General features: G+C 31.1%; 1 protein-coding gene across 1 annotated transcript in view; it reads left to right on the top strand.

Annotated features, from left to right (window-relative positions):
• LOC139523060 (uncharacterized) overlaps window positions 1-15,564 on the top strand; it is a 305,106-nt gene that overhangs the window by 43,265 nt on the left and 246,277 nt on the right. Inside the window, exons 20-29 of the mRNA XM_071316817.1 lie at window positions 628-657; window positions 970-999; window positions 2,224-2,253; window positions 2,570-2,599; window positions 3,444-3,473; window positions 3,783-3,812; window positions 9,290-9,319; window positions 12,308-12,337; window positions 13,573-13,602; window positions 15,086-15,115. Coding sequence (XP_071172918.1) covers window positions 628-657; window positions 970-999; window positions 2,224-2,253; window positions 2,570-2,599; window positions 3,444-3,473; window positions 3,783-3,812; window positions 9,290-9,319; window positions 12,308-12,337; window positions 13,573-13,602; window positions 15,086-15,115 — 300 coding nt within the window. The remainder of the gene's footprint in view (window positions 1-627; window positions 658-969; window positions 1,000-2,223; window positions 2,254-2,569; window positions 2,600-3,443; window positions 3,474-3,782; window positions 3,813-9,289; window positions 9,320-12,307; window positions 12,338-13,572; window positions 13,603-15,085; window positions 15,116-15,564) is intronic.

Consider the following 15,564-nt stretch of genomic DNA (forward strand, 5'->3'; position numbering starts at 1 on the left):
TAACAAACTGGTGTACACACGAAATTAACCTCACAATGATATAATAATCGAGTTATCAAAATCATATTTAAAAAAGAAGACGGAAAATGTCACTACATTTGTTAGTTTTTTGCAATATGGAGGTCAAAATGCATAGAAGAGAAGTAACAACATAAATATATCATGTCATATTAAATTCAAAAAAACAAAGTTGTTAGTTTTATCATTTATGGCCTTTCGGCAAATTCATTTTTTATACATCTTCGTCATTTGATCGTTTTATTTTCTTTTGTTATTGATAAAACAGAGATATAAAATATGCTTTAACATATCTAGATCGATTGATTGCCAAGATAGTAACGTGGACATTGACTTGAAACATACATACAATGACATCAATCCTGAAGTAACTATTTTGCTACAAAACTCATTCGTTTAAAGAAATTACACAAAATCGGTTTTGTTTTTGTTTTTAAATTAAATGGCATATCGCAAACGTAATAGTTCTATCAACGTTAGTCGTGTAGTCTACTAAAAACTAAACATGTGTCGGTCCTGAATTTGTTAAATAATGAGTTGATTTGAAATAGAATCCAATACAAATCATAAAAAACAATTCACATTTATTGAATATGTTTTATTTTTCAGTTACAAATATAAAGAAAGTGGCGCCAAAAGGTAAACATAATTAATATACATTTACTATCTACAGCCTATATAATTCAATTGGTTGTGACAATATTCATATCATTATAATATTGAATGAGGGATATTAACTGCATTTGTTAGATTCATCAACATCTTAATGAATTCATAACAGCGTGTAGAGGATTCTAGATACTAAAAAAACTTACTATGGACATAGATCCTGAAGCCTACATAAAATCATGTGTCAGTCCTGAAGTTGTGACCTAACGAGTTGTATTGAGTTAATATCCTAAAGTGTACCATATAAAAAAAAACGTTTATTGACTATGTGTTATATTTCAGTGAAGAAAATTACCAAAATTACGCCAAAAGGTAAATATATTTTTCGGTGTTGGCAGTATGAAAACTATATAACTGATATAGTGCTTTCAATTAAAGTGAGGAGTAATTTTCAACTGTTCTTGGTTAGTTATTTGTTTTTTTTTTGCAAATTGGAGGTCGAAACACAGAGAGGACATAGTACAACTTAAATATATTGTTACGTAGTAAAATAATAGAACAGCAAACTGGTGTACAAACGAAATTAACATCACAATCATAATAATCGTGTTTTTAAAATCAAATTTAAAAAAGAAGACGGAAAATGTTACTATATTTGTTAGTTTTTTTTGCAATGTGGAGTTCAAAATACAAAGAAAAGAAGTAACAACATAACTACTATATCATTTCATAGTAAATTCTTAAAAAACAAAGTGGTTAGTTTTATCATTGATAGTCTTTTGGCAAATACATTTTTTATACATCCTATTCATTTGATCGTTTTCTTTTCTTTTGTTATTGATAAAACAGATATAGAAAATGGTTTAACATATCTAGATCGATTGATTGCCAAGTTAGTAAAGGCACGTGACATTGACTAGAAACATACACACAATGACATCAATCCTGAAGTAACAAAACTATTTTGCTACAAAACTCATTCGTATCAGGATGTTTACTTGTCATGTTTGGAATTTTTGTCAGATTTTCGAAATCCTCTGGTTTGATCCATTTGAATGCTTTCAAACAATTTGCCCATGGACCCCCATTTTGTATTTTATAAATCTTTTACATGTGTAATTATAATTCATTTGTAAAAGTCTTATAAAATCTTATTTATTTTTTAATAGTTTCTGAGAACTTTAACTGGTCAATGATAAAGCTATGAAAAATCAAGAGAGAACATTTTCCCGCCAAAATTTCAATGGCTAATATCTCGAAAACAAGCACATTGACCCCTATATTTTTTTTGCTCTTTTGATTCCTCAATTTATGCCCTACTGATATATTTTAGTTTGATGGAAAGTTATTTATTTTGAAACTGAGCAGCAAACTTCCTTAAAGAAATTACACAGAATTGGTTTTGTTTTTGTTTATAAATCAAATGGCATATCGCAAACGTAATAGTTTCCATCAACGTTAGTCGTGTAGTCTACTAAAAACTAAACATGTGTCGACTCGGTCCTGGATTTTTTAAATAATAAGTTGATTTAAAAAAGTATCCAATACAAATCATAAAAAACAATTCTCATTTTGTGAATATGCTTTATATTTCAGTTACAAAGATAAAAAAAGTGGCACCAAAAGGTAAACATAATTAATATACATTTACTATTTACAGTAACAGTCTATATAATTAAAGTTGTGACAATATGCATATCATTATAATGTTGAATGAGGGATGATAACTGTATTTTTTAGATTCATCAACATCCTAATGAATTTATTACAGCGTGTCGAGGATGCTACATATTAAAAAAAACTTACTATTGACATAGATCCTGAAGCCTACTAAAAAGCATGTGTTGGTCCTGAAGTTGTGAACTAACGAGTTGTTTTGAGTTAATATCCTATACGCACCATATAAACAAATCACGTTTATGAACTATGTGTTATATTTCAGTGAAGAAAATTACCAAAATTAAGCCAAAAGGTAAATATAGTTTTTGATGTTGACAAATTGGATACAATACTGTTGAAATAATGCCTTCTTTAAAAGAATTTTTTATTTATTTTTGTCTTAAATTAGTAGTTATTTCTTTAATTTGTGCTTAGTGAAGGTCTAAATACATAGAAAACAACCTCGATGATAATAATCTTGTTATTGAAATATCAAATTTATCAATAAGAGAAAAAATGTCATTATATATAGTTTTTATCACAATGCGAAGGTCGAAATGCATAGAAGAAAAATGTACATAACTATATAATATCATAGTTAATTCTTCGAAACTAAGTGGTTAGTTTCACCATTAGAAGTCTTTCTGCAAATCCTCTTCATTTGATCGTTTTCTTTTGTTTTGTAAGTGATAAAACAGAGATATACAATATGGTTCGACATATCTAGATCAACTGATTGCCAAGTTAGTAAAGGCACGTGGACATTGACTTGTAACTTTCGAACAAGGACATCGATGCAGAAGTAACAAAACCACTGTGCTACTGCTACGGAACGCGTTGAAGTCAAACTTAGTACACATGTTTCTTATGATATGATCTTTCTAATTTAAATGCCAAATTACAATTTTGACTAATTTCACGTCCACGGAACATAGAAAATGATAATTGCAGGTGGGGCATCCGTGTACTATGGACAGATTCTTGTTTTTAAATGAATTGCATATCACAAACGTAATAGTTATCACTTACGCAAGTCTTAAAGCCTTCTAAAACTACAAATGTGTCGGTCCTGAATTTGTGAAAGAATGTTGATTTAAAATATCTTATACAAATTATAAAAAATAATTCACATTTGTTGATTACATTATATTTTTCAGTTACAAAGGTAAAGAAAGTAGAGCCAAAAGGTAAACATAATTAATATACATTTACTATTTACAGTTTATATTATTCAATTTGTTGTGACAATATGCATATCATTATGATGTTGAATTAGAGATGTTAACTGCAATTATTAGATTTATCAACATCTTAATGAATTCATTACAGCGTGAAAGGGTGCTACATATTTAAAACTTTCTATTGTCACAGATCCTGAAGTCTTCTTAAAATCATCTGTCGGTCCTGAAGTGGTGAACTAACGAGTTGTTTTGAGTTAATATCCTATACGTACCAATATAAAAAATCACTTTTATTGACTATGTGTTATATTTCAGTGACGAAAATTACCAAAATTAAGCCAACAGGTAAATATAGTTGTCGATGTTGACTAATTGGATACTACGTTGTTGAAATAATTCCTTCTTTAAAAGTAAGGAGTATGTTTTATATGTTTTTGTCTTGAGTGATTAGTTAATTCTTTATATTTTGCTAAGTGACGGTAAAAATACACATTGGAAATGGGAATAACATAAATCGTTTATCGTAATGAATTCTTGAGATACAAAGTGATTGACAATAATTTTTTAATAGTAATAGTGTTATTTAAATCAAATTTATAAAAGAAGAACACAATTGTTAACGTGAAGCTTCAATTTCAATACATAAACAGGTCGGGAACACTACCTCTTATGGAAATGCATGAATTAGCATACTTATGCACATGTTATTGTTTATTTACGTGTGAAGCAATTTATGTTTACCTTGGATTTTGACCAATTCATTTAATGAGTAACAATACTAAGTATTTACAATCAACCAAGAACACGTGTTATTCCATAAAATACAACACATTTTTTCGTGCATTGCGGGATTCACAATTTCACTTAATTTTCCATTTTATGTATCTACATCTATAGTTCGTGATATAAAGAGTCCGTGCCATGCTCAGATTTAATGAGAGTTGTTTCTAAGTGTCTGAATTACCCGTTATATAGCCATGACTATGTTTGATGATGACACAGAGATTTCAGGTATTCCTCCACTAGACAGCAACGAAACAACAATGGAAAGATAGAAAGATGTCTTATTTAGCACTCAAACCTCATCATCTTAATTCTATATACAAAGCACGTTTTAGAAAACTTAATAGGGTATATTAAACCCACTATGATCCTGAGGATTTAAATAATTGGAGATATTGCAAATACGTCAATAGGACAGCAGCTGCCGACCGATGAAAATATCTCTGAGGTATATTTTGGAATACAATAAGCATGCAACAGACGGACTTTATCGATGGATGAAACTATACAAAATATACTAAGCTATTTATCGTCCATACTTTAAAAACACTTATTTTTAGCATACTGAGTATTATGATATTATTACTTTTAGTTGAGGTCCTGATAAAAAGATTACACATTCACTACCGATAGAAGTCTTTTAGTGCCAGTTTTCGTGTTTTTCTTAGCATAAATGTTTTTGAAATGACATTATACAGGTTTTAAAGAGTCAAACAAATTTCCATACAGGGCAGTGGTCATTTCACGTGAAATTATTGCACAGGCACAATGCATAACATTGGAAAAAAACCTGTTCAACAATTTTTATGAGGCGAAAAAGAAAGTAGAAATGTGAAGCCTGTAAACAATACTTTTTTAATCTGAATATGCAAATTGAGGATTATGCTATATATTTAAAAATAAGCATATTCACAGAACAATAACAATTTTTTGAGAGTCCTAGACACTATCTTAGTTGACAGTTTTTGCACTAATTCCACGTCAAGTGCTAGTAAACTCCGTTGTAGCCCACATTGCATTGTAGTTTATTGAGTCGATTGGTCAGTTTTTCGAGGCCATATTGGCCTTGTGTTTGGAAAATTACTATGTAAATATATTCTGACGTCAGGATATCTAGAGTTCTCGACCTGTTAAAGGATGCATTCTAATATAGCACTCTTCTGTCGTTTAGTTGACTAAGCCATGATCCGATTAAAAAAAAGACGGATAGGAATATCAGTTGCATATAAGCGACATCGGGGTTTAAAAGGATAGTTATGTTGTCTTTTGGTTGTTAGGAAATAATAAAAAAAAATCTTTATGTAAGTCTGCATGTATCTTTTCACATTTTTGTGAACAGTTGTATTTGTGAATGTTTATCCACGAAATAATGCTGCTCTGCTCTTTAAGTTCCTTACAGGCATTTATTAACACCTCGCTGTAAGTAACGTTTGATTTTCAAATGTCCACTTGTACATAATACGTTTAATGTAAGAAGGGTACCTCCAGTCAAATCTTTTGTTCAGTGATCTGGATCACCTGGACATCCACAAAAATAAACTTCAAGTGAATTACTTTACTCGCAATCAACAGCATATTTTTGTAATATCCAGCTGAGTAGCTCGGTATTCATACATCCCGTCATTGTGTTATTGTGCTATCATACATTTTGGTATTCTTGTCTTTCGATTTTGCTATAGATGTGCTTTGTCTTTGTTTACCTATTTGTTTGTTTTATAGTGATTAAGATTATAACACAATGTTTACTGCTATATTCTTATTTTTGACATTTCAATCTATTAGGTCAATTTGTTTTGTTCACACATTGTTGTCAGTTTAATGGAACTTAATGCAACTGTACTACACGTTAGATGTTTTGCTAGCTATAAAACTATGTTTAATCCACTATTTTCAACGTCTTTACTTAACGAAATCAGGATTCACATATTAGTCCCTAATTCGTTTGATGTGTTTGAGCTTTTTGATTTTGCAATTTGCTTATGCCAATTTATGGACTCCCGTTTTGAATTTTATTCGGAGTTCGGTCTTTTCGTTATTTTACTTTTTCTTTGCTTTTGATTATATACTTTCTAATTTGATTTTTTCCTCTTATAGTTCAGTACTTTCCCCCCTCCCCTTTATTCCTTATCCTACGATCTTCAGCATGTGACTTATAAATGCTTTATCGAAAAACGATTCCTTGTTGAAAGATTTATAAGTATCCTTTGTATGTAGGTGTTGATATTTTATGTTGTTTTATGCGTTTGCAATGAAGAAATGTCTTGAAGTATGTATGACATTGACCACAGCTATGAGTTTTGACTTTAATAGATACATGTTAAAGCTTTCATTTCCTTTATTCAAAAGCAAGTTTTTCATAATAATATTTCTGCTAGACTCACTATGATTTAGATAGAACATAAATACAAAAGCACAAATATTACCGGTGAATATTGATATATTGTAGGGAGTCATGTATCGCCTTTATTTCCGAATAATGATGTTTGTAAATAATTGTATGCATAACTTCCTATTTAATATAAATTTCAACAAATTTTTAATCAAAGAGTTGCTGAAAACAGCACTTAATTACTGCTCGTATGAACAATAATGCACATCTTTAATATCCAGACTGTTTTACAGTACAACTGCTTTTATTTTTAATGTCTTTTAGGTGAATGTTTTACTACAATTATCACATAAACTAACACTAAATATTTTAAACTAATTACTTAATGTATCTGAGAAACTGACTTATTCAGAGACATGAGGTTAATAGATATAAGAAGATGTGGTATGAGTGCCAATGAGACAACTCTTTTTCCAAGTTCAGATTAGATGAGCACTTACAAAGAGACATATACACTTTTAACTCATTCCATACACCAAATAGTGTTGACCATTGCTTTTAATATCATGACGTATATAACACAAAACTAGAACCTTAATCATTATTGCCTGAAGTGAGGGCTATGGGGTCTTTAAAAAAGATCTAAGGACAAAGACTGATTGTCAGTTTTACTGAAATTTTTATGAATGACAAGTATTTTATGTGAATTGATTCGCTTATAAGCTGAACACTGTGTACATACATAAAGACCTTGTAAGAATCCCATTTATACATAGTATACTAATTAAGAAAATTATTTAACCATGTAAGCTTTACTTTAAACAATGAGCCATGCAAATGAGGTCAAGGTAAAAACAACACCAACAGAAAGACTGGTACAAATAACGATCATTGAATTCACCAAATATAATTAACCCACTGCTAATTGTATTTAAGAATGATTCTATTTTGTATGTTTGGTGTCAATATAATAGAAGTTTTATGCGACTGTCATAAAAGTGGGAGGTTTAACTAACTATTAAACCAGTTATATTTTATCATTTCCTACATAGAAATTACCTATAACTGGGCAGGAATATGACAGTTGTTATCCATACGTTTTTTGTGTTCGAAGTTTTGATTTTTCCTTTTCATTATGGACGTTCGGTTTTGAATTTTCCTCCCAGTTCGTTATTTTTGATATATATTTTTTTGGACAAAATCATCATTGACTAATGAGGTTGTGGTCAAAATGAAACCTGCCGGATCAGATGCATCTACATATATCAATGATTTCCTTAATTAGTTGACTTTCAATACACAGTTAGAAGTTTAGTTTCGCATTATGGCCATGGTGAATTTTCTAAATATTAAAGTTTTTGTACAATAAAATTGATTTTTAGATAATTGAAGAATAATATGGCCTTCTTAGGGGGTTTATATGAACATTTAGATTGTTTTTAGCATGTTTTATAGGCCATTTATCAGTTTGACAGTCCGTATTTTCCTATCCGTACCGCCCATAGGTCCATAAATTATTCAAGTGTTTATCAACAAAGATTTTGCGCTCGATCTTTTCAATTCAATTTTATGGAAAAACGAGCAGAAATGCATATGATTTTTTTTTTTGGACCACTTGATAGATATAAACCTATGGTTTCAAGAAAGGTATCACTGTAATTGATTGAAATTTTCCTTTGGACCAAATTTTGGAGACTTTTGTGATATTTTCACCCCCCTTGTTTGCTATATTTTGTATCAAAGAAATGCAGATTGTTGCCATGGTTACACTCAAAAGGGATTATATTTCACCATTATGACTATTAGAAATCAAATCTATGGAAGATTCTCTTTCTATAAATATATACATGCACAACACAAATAAGCCTTCTTTGTTAGACAGGAGGCGAAAGAGGGTGTTTAAAAATTATGAGTGTCAATTTTAAGTTTTTTTTCTAACTGTGTATTGCTACCTTAAGTTTCTAAAATCATAATCACTAAACATGAAATAAGGCAAAGGTCATTTGAATTTGTCTGTAGACATGAAGTAATAGACATAGCAATGATTTTTATATGAGAAAAGATAGTATCCCGTTATTTATGAATTAGAAATTTACTCGTAAAGACAGACCCATACTACAGTTTTTATGCAGTCCCTGGACCATGAATACATGAAAGCCTTCCTGATCTCTCCTATCCTGCTAAATTCATCGCTGGAGACAAAAAAAGCCATTTTTATATTTTTTTCTTTATTTTACTTTATTGACTTTTTCCCCAATAGTTTATTAGTATTGCATGGTATTATATGTAGGGCGAACCAGAGGAAATAAGTAACACTGTTACTATAAGCAGCACAATGTCAATGCTGCATCTGTAAATAATAACTTGCTAAGTTCGTGTCATGATGTATTTGTAACAACTTGACAATATAAATAGCATTAGTTTGTATGAAAATATATGAAATTCAAATAAAAGAGGGACAATGAAATCAAATTCAAACTCAATAACTATCATATAGCTGACATCTCAAAGTGAGTCATTAGAGAAAAAGCGTTTTTTTTTGTGGTATATGTGGTACTATTACGAACCACAAGATAAGGAATAACGGTGTCAGATATCGCAGGTAGATTATCAACATAAACAATGTCGATGTAACGAGTTGCTATTATACACTCTTATTAACTGACTATATTTAAAAATGTCTTATGATGTGTTTCGTTTTATATTTCAGTGAAGAAAATTAAGAAAGTTGAACCAAACGGTAAATACATGTGCATATAATCTTTTTGATATTATACTGTTATTGTTACTACATGCATGTCCTGATGTTGTAAAATCGCGGTAGTTTTATTATATATAATCGTTTTTCCTAGTTTGCAATAGTTAATTGGAAACAGCTAGATATGTTCAATTTGTCTTATCATATCAAAAAAGGACTACAGTGCACAGACATAATAATTCGTTACCTTCAATCTATAACAATTTATTTCATTTAAAAACACATTCTTTACACTAAATCCATTGGGTGTTGGATGTGTACGGGTTGATACTTTAGTTTTAGATGCATAATTTGTTTTATTATTTGCTAGTGGCTTTGAACTAGCAGTCAGATAACTGCAAGTACTCTCAGATCTATTCCTAATGTCTTTTTTTTGTCCGCATGTACAAGTACCCGGCCACGTCCACTTGTATTTTTGTCCATCTGCCGACTTAAGCCTTTTTCAACTGATTTTTATAGTTCGTTCTTATGTTGTACTGTTATACCACTGTCCCAGGTCAGGGGGAGGGTTGGGATTCCGCTAAAATGTTTAACCCCGCCAAATTATTTAAGTATATGCCTGTCCCAAGTCAGGAGCCTGTAATTCAGTGGTTGTCCTTTGTTTATGTGTTACATATTTGTTTTTCGTTCATTTTTTTTATATAAATAAGGCCGTTAGTGTTCTCGTTTGAATTTTTTTACATTGTCTTATCGGGGCATTTTAAAGCTGACTATGCGGTATGGGCTTTGCTCATTGTTGAAGGCCGTACGGTGACCTATAGTTGTTAATGTCTGTGTCATTTTGGTCTCTTGTGGACAGTTGTCTCATTGGCAATCATACCACATCTTCTTTTTTATACGCCCGTCAAAATTTTGACGGGACGTATTATGGTATACAAATGTCCGGTGTCCGTCCGTCTGTCTGTCCGTCCGTCCGTCTGTCCGGCGTAAACATGTCGCATCGTAACTTGAGAACGACTTATCCAAATTTCATGAAACTTAATATCGTTGTTTCTTATGATGGTCAAATGATCTGTATACTTTTTGGTGAAAATAAGATTTAAACTTTTTGAGTTACGGCACTTTGTAACTAAAACAGGGGTGTGGTTTTTTTCACATGTCGCACCGTATCTCAAAAACGTTTCTTGATTATTGCTTAAAACTTTACACACTTCTTAGTTATATTAATCTTTATATCTGTATACTTTTTGGTGATGTTTCAAAATTTCATTTTTGAGTTTTTGAGTATTTTGCAAAAAAGGGGGAGGTTTTTTTTACATGTCGCGCTGTATCTCAAAAACGATTTATGATTATTGCTTAAAACTTTACACACTTTTTTGTTATATTAATCTAAAGATCTGTATAATTTTTGGTGATGATTCAAAATTTCATTTTTGAGTTGTTGAGTATTTTGTAAAAAAGGGGGAAGGTTTTTTTTACATGTCGTGCCGTATCTCAAAAACGATTTATGATTATTGCTTAAAACTTTACACACTTCTTTGTTATATTAATCTAAAGATCTGTATACGTTTTGGTGATGACTCAAAATTTTACTTTTTGAGTTTTTGAGTATTTTGTAAAAAAGGGGAGGTTTTTTTTAACATGTGGCGCCGTATCTCAAAAACAATTTATGATTATTGCTTGAAACTGTACACACTTCTTTGTTATACTAATTTAAAGATCTGTATACTTTTTGGTTTGATTCAAAATTTTATTTTAATGATATTTGTAAAAAAAAAAAACAGGGTGGGGGGGGGGGGGGGGGGTTCACATGTCCCGCCGTGTCTCAAAAACAATAAATGGTTATTGCTTAAAACTTCCTCAGAAACTATTTATGATTATTACATAAAACTTCCACACAAGACGTCGGGCGTATCATGCGCTCATGGCGCAGCTGTTTATTTATAAAACTGAAATAGTTTGTTTTGAAGTTTATCCTGCCGTGTATGATAAAGAGGCAGAAGCTACCATTAAGATTTCAACTCTCTTAAGTCAATAGAAATACAGTCATTGGACAAAAGTGAGGTCCCACCCCAAAATGTCCTATCATTTCAATTAAAACCAATACTTTTCAAAAAAATATTACCAAGTAACTAAATGACTTATTCATTTCAAATAAATATGATAAGATGTAGAAATGTTAAGTTTTGTTGTTTATTTGTCCATGATATTATTAAGCACATTTTAATTTTCTGGTGAGGTGAACGCAAAGAAAGATATTTCTTTAAAAGTTTGCTATGTTTTCTTACCTTGAATTAAAATCGTATTTTTTTTTTATTTGTGTTTAACCTATCAGATAATGAAAACAAACCTCGTGAACGGTATGGCCAAATAAACAATTAAACTTCATACATCTCTACATCTTATGATATTTATTTTATTAAAATCGCTCATAATGTCACTTGTTAATATTTTTTTGAAAAATAACGATTTTAGTTGATATGATAGGACATTTTTTTAGTGGGAACTCACTTTTGTCCTATAACTGTACATAGCGCCAAGCAAAAATTCAAAACGACCATAAAAAGACCAAGTTTACAAACCGGTACTTAGAATAATAAAAAGAATGATTAATACGAACCACAACAAAATGTTATATGTCTGAATACATTTTCATATTTGTGATAATTTCATCGTCCTATTTTTTTTTTATAATGATGTAAAGACGTTTTTGTTTGTTTCTGATTTAACTGTAGTTAAAATATCTACTTTAATCTGTGGGAAAAGTTTTATCCATAACATCTTCTTATGTTTATGATTAGTATATATTAGAAAACTGGTCTTACATAAAACAATAGCCTACCAATCGGTACTGTTGACTGTTTGTGCTCACCAAGCTATCGATCTCGATGGTGACTTTGACATAAAACCTTCTATCCCACTATTATCTTGAATTAATAATACTAAGGCGATGTAACGAGTTGCTTTGGTACACTCTTCTCAACTGACCATATGAAAATGTCTTATAATGTGTTTTGTTTTGTATTTCAGTGAAGAAAGTCAAGATAGTTAAACCAAAAGGTGAATACATTTGCATGTTATCTGTTTGAAGACATGTTGTTATTGTTACAACATGCATATAAAAAAGAAGATGTGGTATGATTGCCAATGAGACAACTCTCCACAAGAGACCAAAATGACAGAAATTAACAACTATAGGTCACCGTACGGCCTTCAGCAATGAACAAACCCCATACCGCATAAACAGCTATAAAAGGTCTCAATTCAAACGAGAAAATTAACGGCCAAATTTATGTACAAAAAAGGAACGAAGAACAAATATGTAACACACAAAAAAACGACAACTACTGAATTACAGGCTCCTGACTTAGGACAGGCACATACAGAGAATGTGGCGGGATTAAACGTGTTAACGGAATTCCGACCTTACCCCTAACCTGGGAGGACGGGGGCCCAGTACAACATAAGAACACAATATGTCCTCTTGTTGTTAAATCGCGGTAGTAGTATTCTTTATTATCCTTTGTCCTTTCTTGCAATAATCAAACTGGAAATAACTACAGATGTACAATGTATCTTATCATATCAAAAACGACTACAGTCCAAGGACATAAAAATTAGATACCTATGACAATTAATTTCATTGAAAACACATTTTTCAAAAACCAACAAAACAAATGGTTTGTTTTGGATTTTAGCATGCCGCGTATGATAAAGAGGCAGAAGCTACTATTGAGATTTCAACTCTCATAAGTCGATAGAAATACTTAATGCCGAGTAAATGATCAAAAGGACTGTAAAAAGACAAAGTTGACAAAACAGTACTAAGAAAACTAATACAAAAGTAAACACCAACCCCACCAAAATATAATTGTCCAAAAAAAGCAATTATGTCTTAATGAATTTTCATATTTTTATGATAATTTCATCGTCTTATGTTTGTTTTTTTGTAATGATGTAAAGACATTTTTGTGCTTTCATGATTTTACTGGTAGTAAAATAAATGCTTAAATCTGTTGGATTTATACATCTTCTTATATCGATAATATTAATGATAATGTTTGAAAACTGGTCTTACATGACACAATAGCCTACTTATCGGTACTGACGACTGCTTGTGCTAGACAAGCAATCGATGACGATGATGACTTCGACATAAAACCTCCAACCAAACCTTTAACTTAAATTGTTACTACAATATTGGAGAGTATGCCTTGATTAGATCAACTTACGAAAACGGATTTTAAATGGATTCAGACTAAAATGAACATGATGAGTTACATTTTATATTTTAGTGACGAACACTACGAAAATTATGCCGAAAGGTAAATACAATTATGATGATTACTCACTGGATACTTTATAATTAATTTCATATAGCATTCTCTATTCTTTTCCACATAAATTTTTTCATCACTTTCCTCGATGCATTGGGGGGTTCCGGTATCAATATAATATACCGCTATTTACATATCAGACCCATCCAACTGGTAACTTGATATTTGATATACCAAAGCAGACACTTCATATCGAAGAACCATGCAATCTAAAACTAATGAATATATAGCCAATCTGACAGAGTTAAAATGTTTATCAGGTTGAGATCTATCGGCCCTGAAATTTTCAGACGAATAAGACAAGCATGTTGTTTTGTTGCATCCCCTGAATTGGTAATTTTGCAGCTTTTGTAACTATCTTTAATATTACTATAGATAGAAATAAACAGAGCAATAATGTTCAGCATAGTAAAATCTACTAACAAGTCAACATGCCCAAAATTTTCAAATGACCTCATAAGGAGTTATTCCCCTTGATAGTCAATTTTTCATAATTCTTCATAAATTTTAAATTTGTTTGTTATAAAAATCTTCTCTCTGAAATGACTGAGGCAAATTAAACCACACATGACCATTATCATTATTAGGGATTCAAGTTTCAAAATGTGTCCGATGTTTTTGGCCTATATATCTGAAACTCTAGCATTTATAACACATCTGACATGGATAAAAATGTCCATAATGTTTAGATCAATCTGCTCTGAAATTTTCAGACGAATCAGACTACCTCATGTTTGGTTGCTGTCCCTGAATTGATAATTTAAGGAAATTACAAATAGGGTAATCTTGATTGAGAAAGTATCTCCGATAATCCTTTCATCCAACCAAAATGACCGCCATGGCTAAACATAAAATATATGGGTAAGTCTAAGGGAAAATTTAAATAAAACAATCTGAAATGCTACAACTTATTTCACTTATGATGATAAGGGGGTTTTATTATATATTATCGTTTTCCCTAGTTAAACTGGAAAAAGCTACAGATGTTCATTTTGTCTTATATCAAAAACGAACTACAGAGCGTAGACATAAGAAATTTGTCAACTACAATCTATAACAGTTAATTTAAATTAAAAACACATTCTTTCAACAAACCCAAAACTGAAATGATTTGTTTGGATTTTAGCATGCCGTGTATGAAAAAGAGGTAGAAGCTTCCATTTAGATTTATACTCTAATAAGTCGATAGAAAAACATAACGCCGAGCATAAACATTTACTGTAGTTGAAATACATGCTTTAATCTTTGAGAAAATTATTTATCCGGTACATCTTCTTATAGGTATAATTATAACATTTGAAAACTGGTCTTACATAAAACAATAGCCTACCAATCGTCACTGAAGACTGCTTGTGCTTACCAAGCTATCGAAGTAATAATGCAAAGGAGATGTAACGAGTTGCTTTTGTACACTTTTATTAACTGACCATATTTAAAAATGTCTTATAATGTGTTTTGTTTTGTATTTCAGTAAAGAAAGTCAAGATAGTTAAACCAAAAGGTGAAAAGATTTGCATGTTATCTGTTTGAAGACATGTTGTTATTGTTACAACATGCATATAAAAAAGAAGATGTGGTATGATTGCCAATGAGACAACTCTCCACAAGAGACCAAAATATCAGAATTTAACAACTTTAGTTCACCGTACGGCCTTCAGCAATGAACAAACCCCATACCGCATAAACAGCTATAAAAGGTCTCGAAAATTCAATGTTAAACAATTCAAACGAGAAAATTAACGGCCAAATTTATGTACAAAAAAGGAACGAAAAACAAATATGTAACAAACAAACAAACGACAACTACTGAATTACAGGCTCCTGACTTAGGACAGGCACATACATAGAATGTGGCGGGATTAAACGTGTTAACGGAATTCCGACCTTACCCCTAACCTGGGAGGGTGGGGGCCCAGTACAACATAAGAACACAATATGTCCTCTTGTTGT

Source organism: Mytilus edulis, chromosome 5 (genome assembly GCF_963676685.1).
Source record: "Mytilus edulis chromosome 5, xbMytEdul2.2, whole genome shotgun sequence".
Lineage (NCBI taxonomy): Eukaryota > Metazoa > Mollusca > Bivalvia > Mytilida > Mytilidae > Mytilus > Mytilus edulis.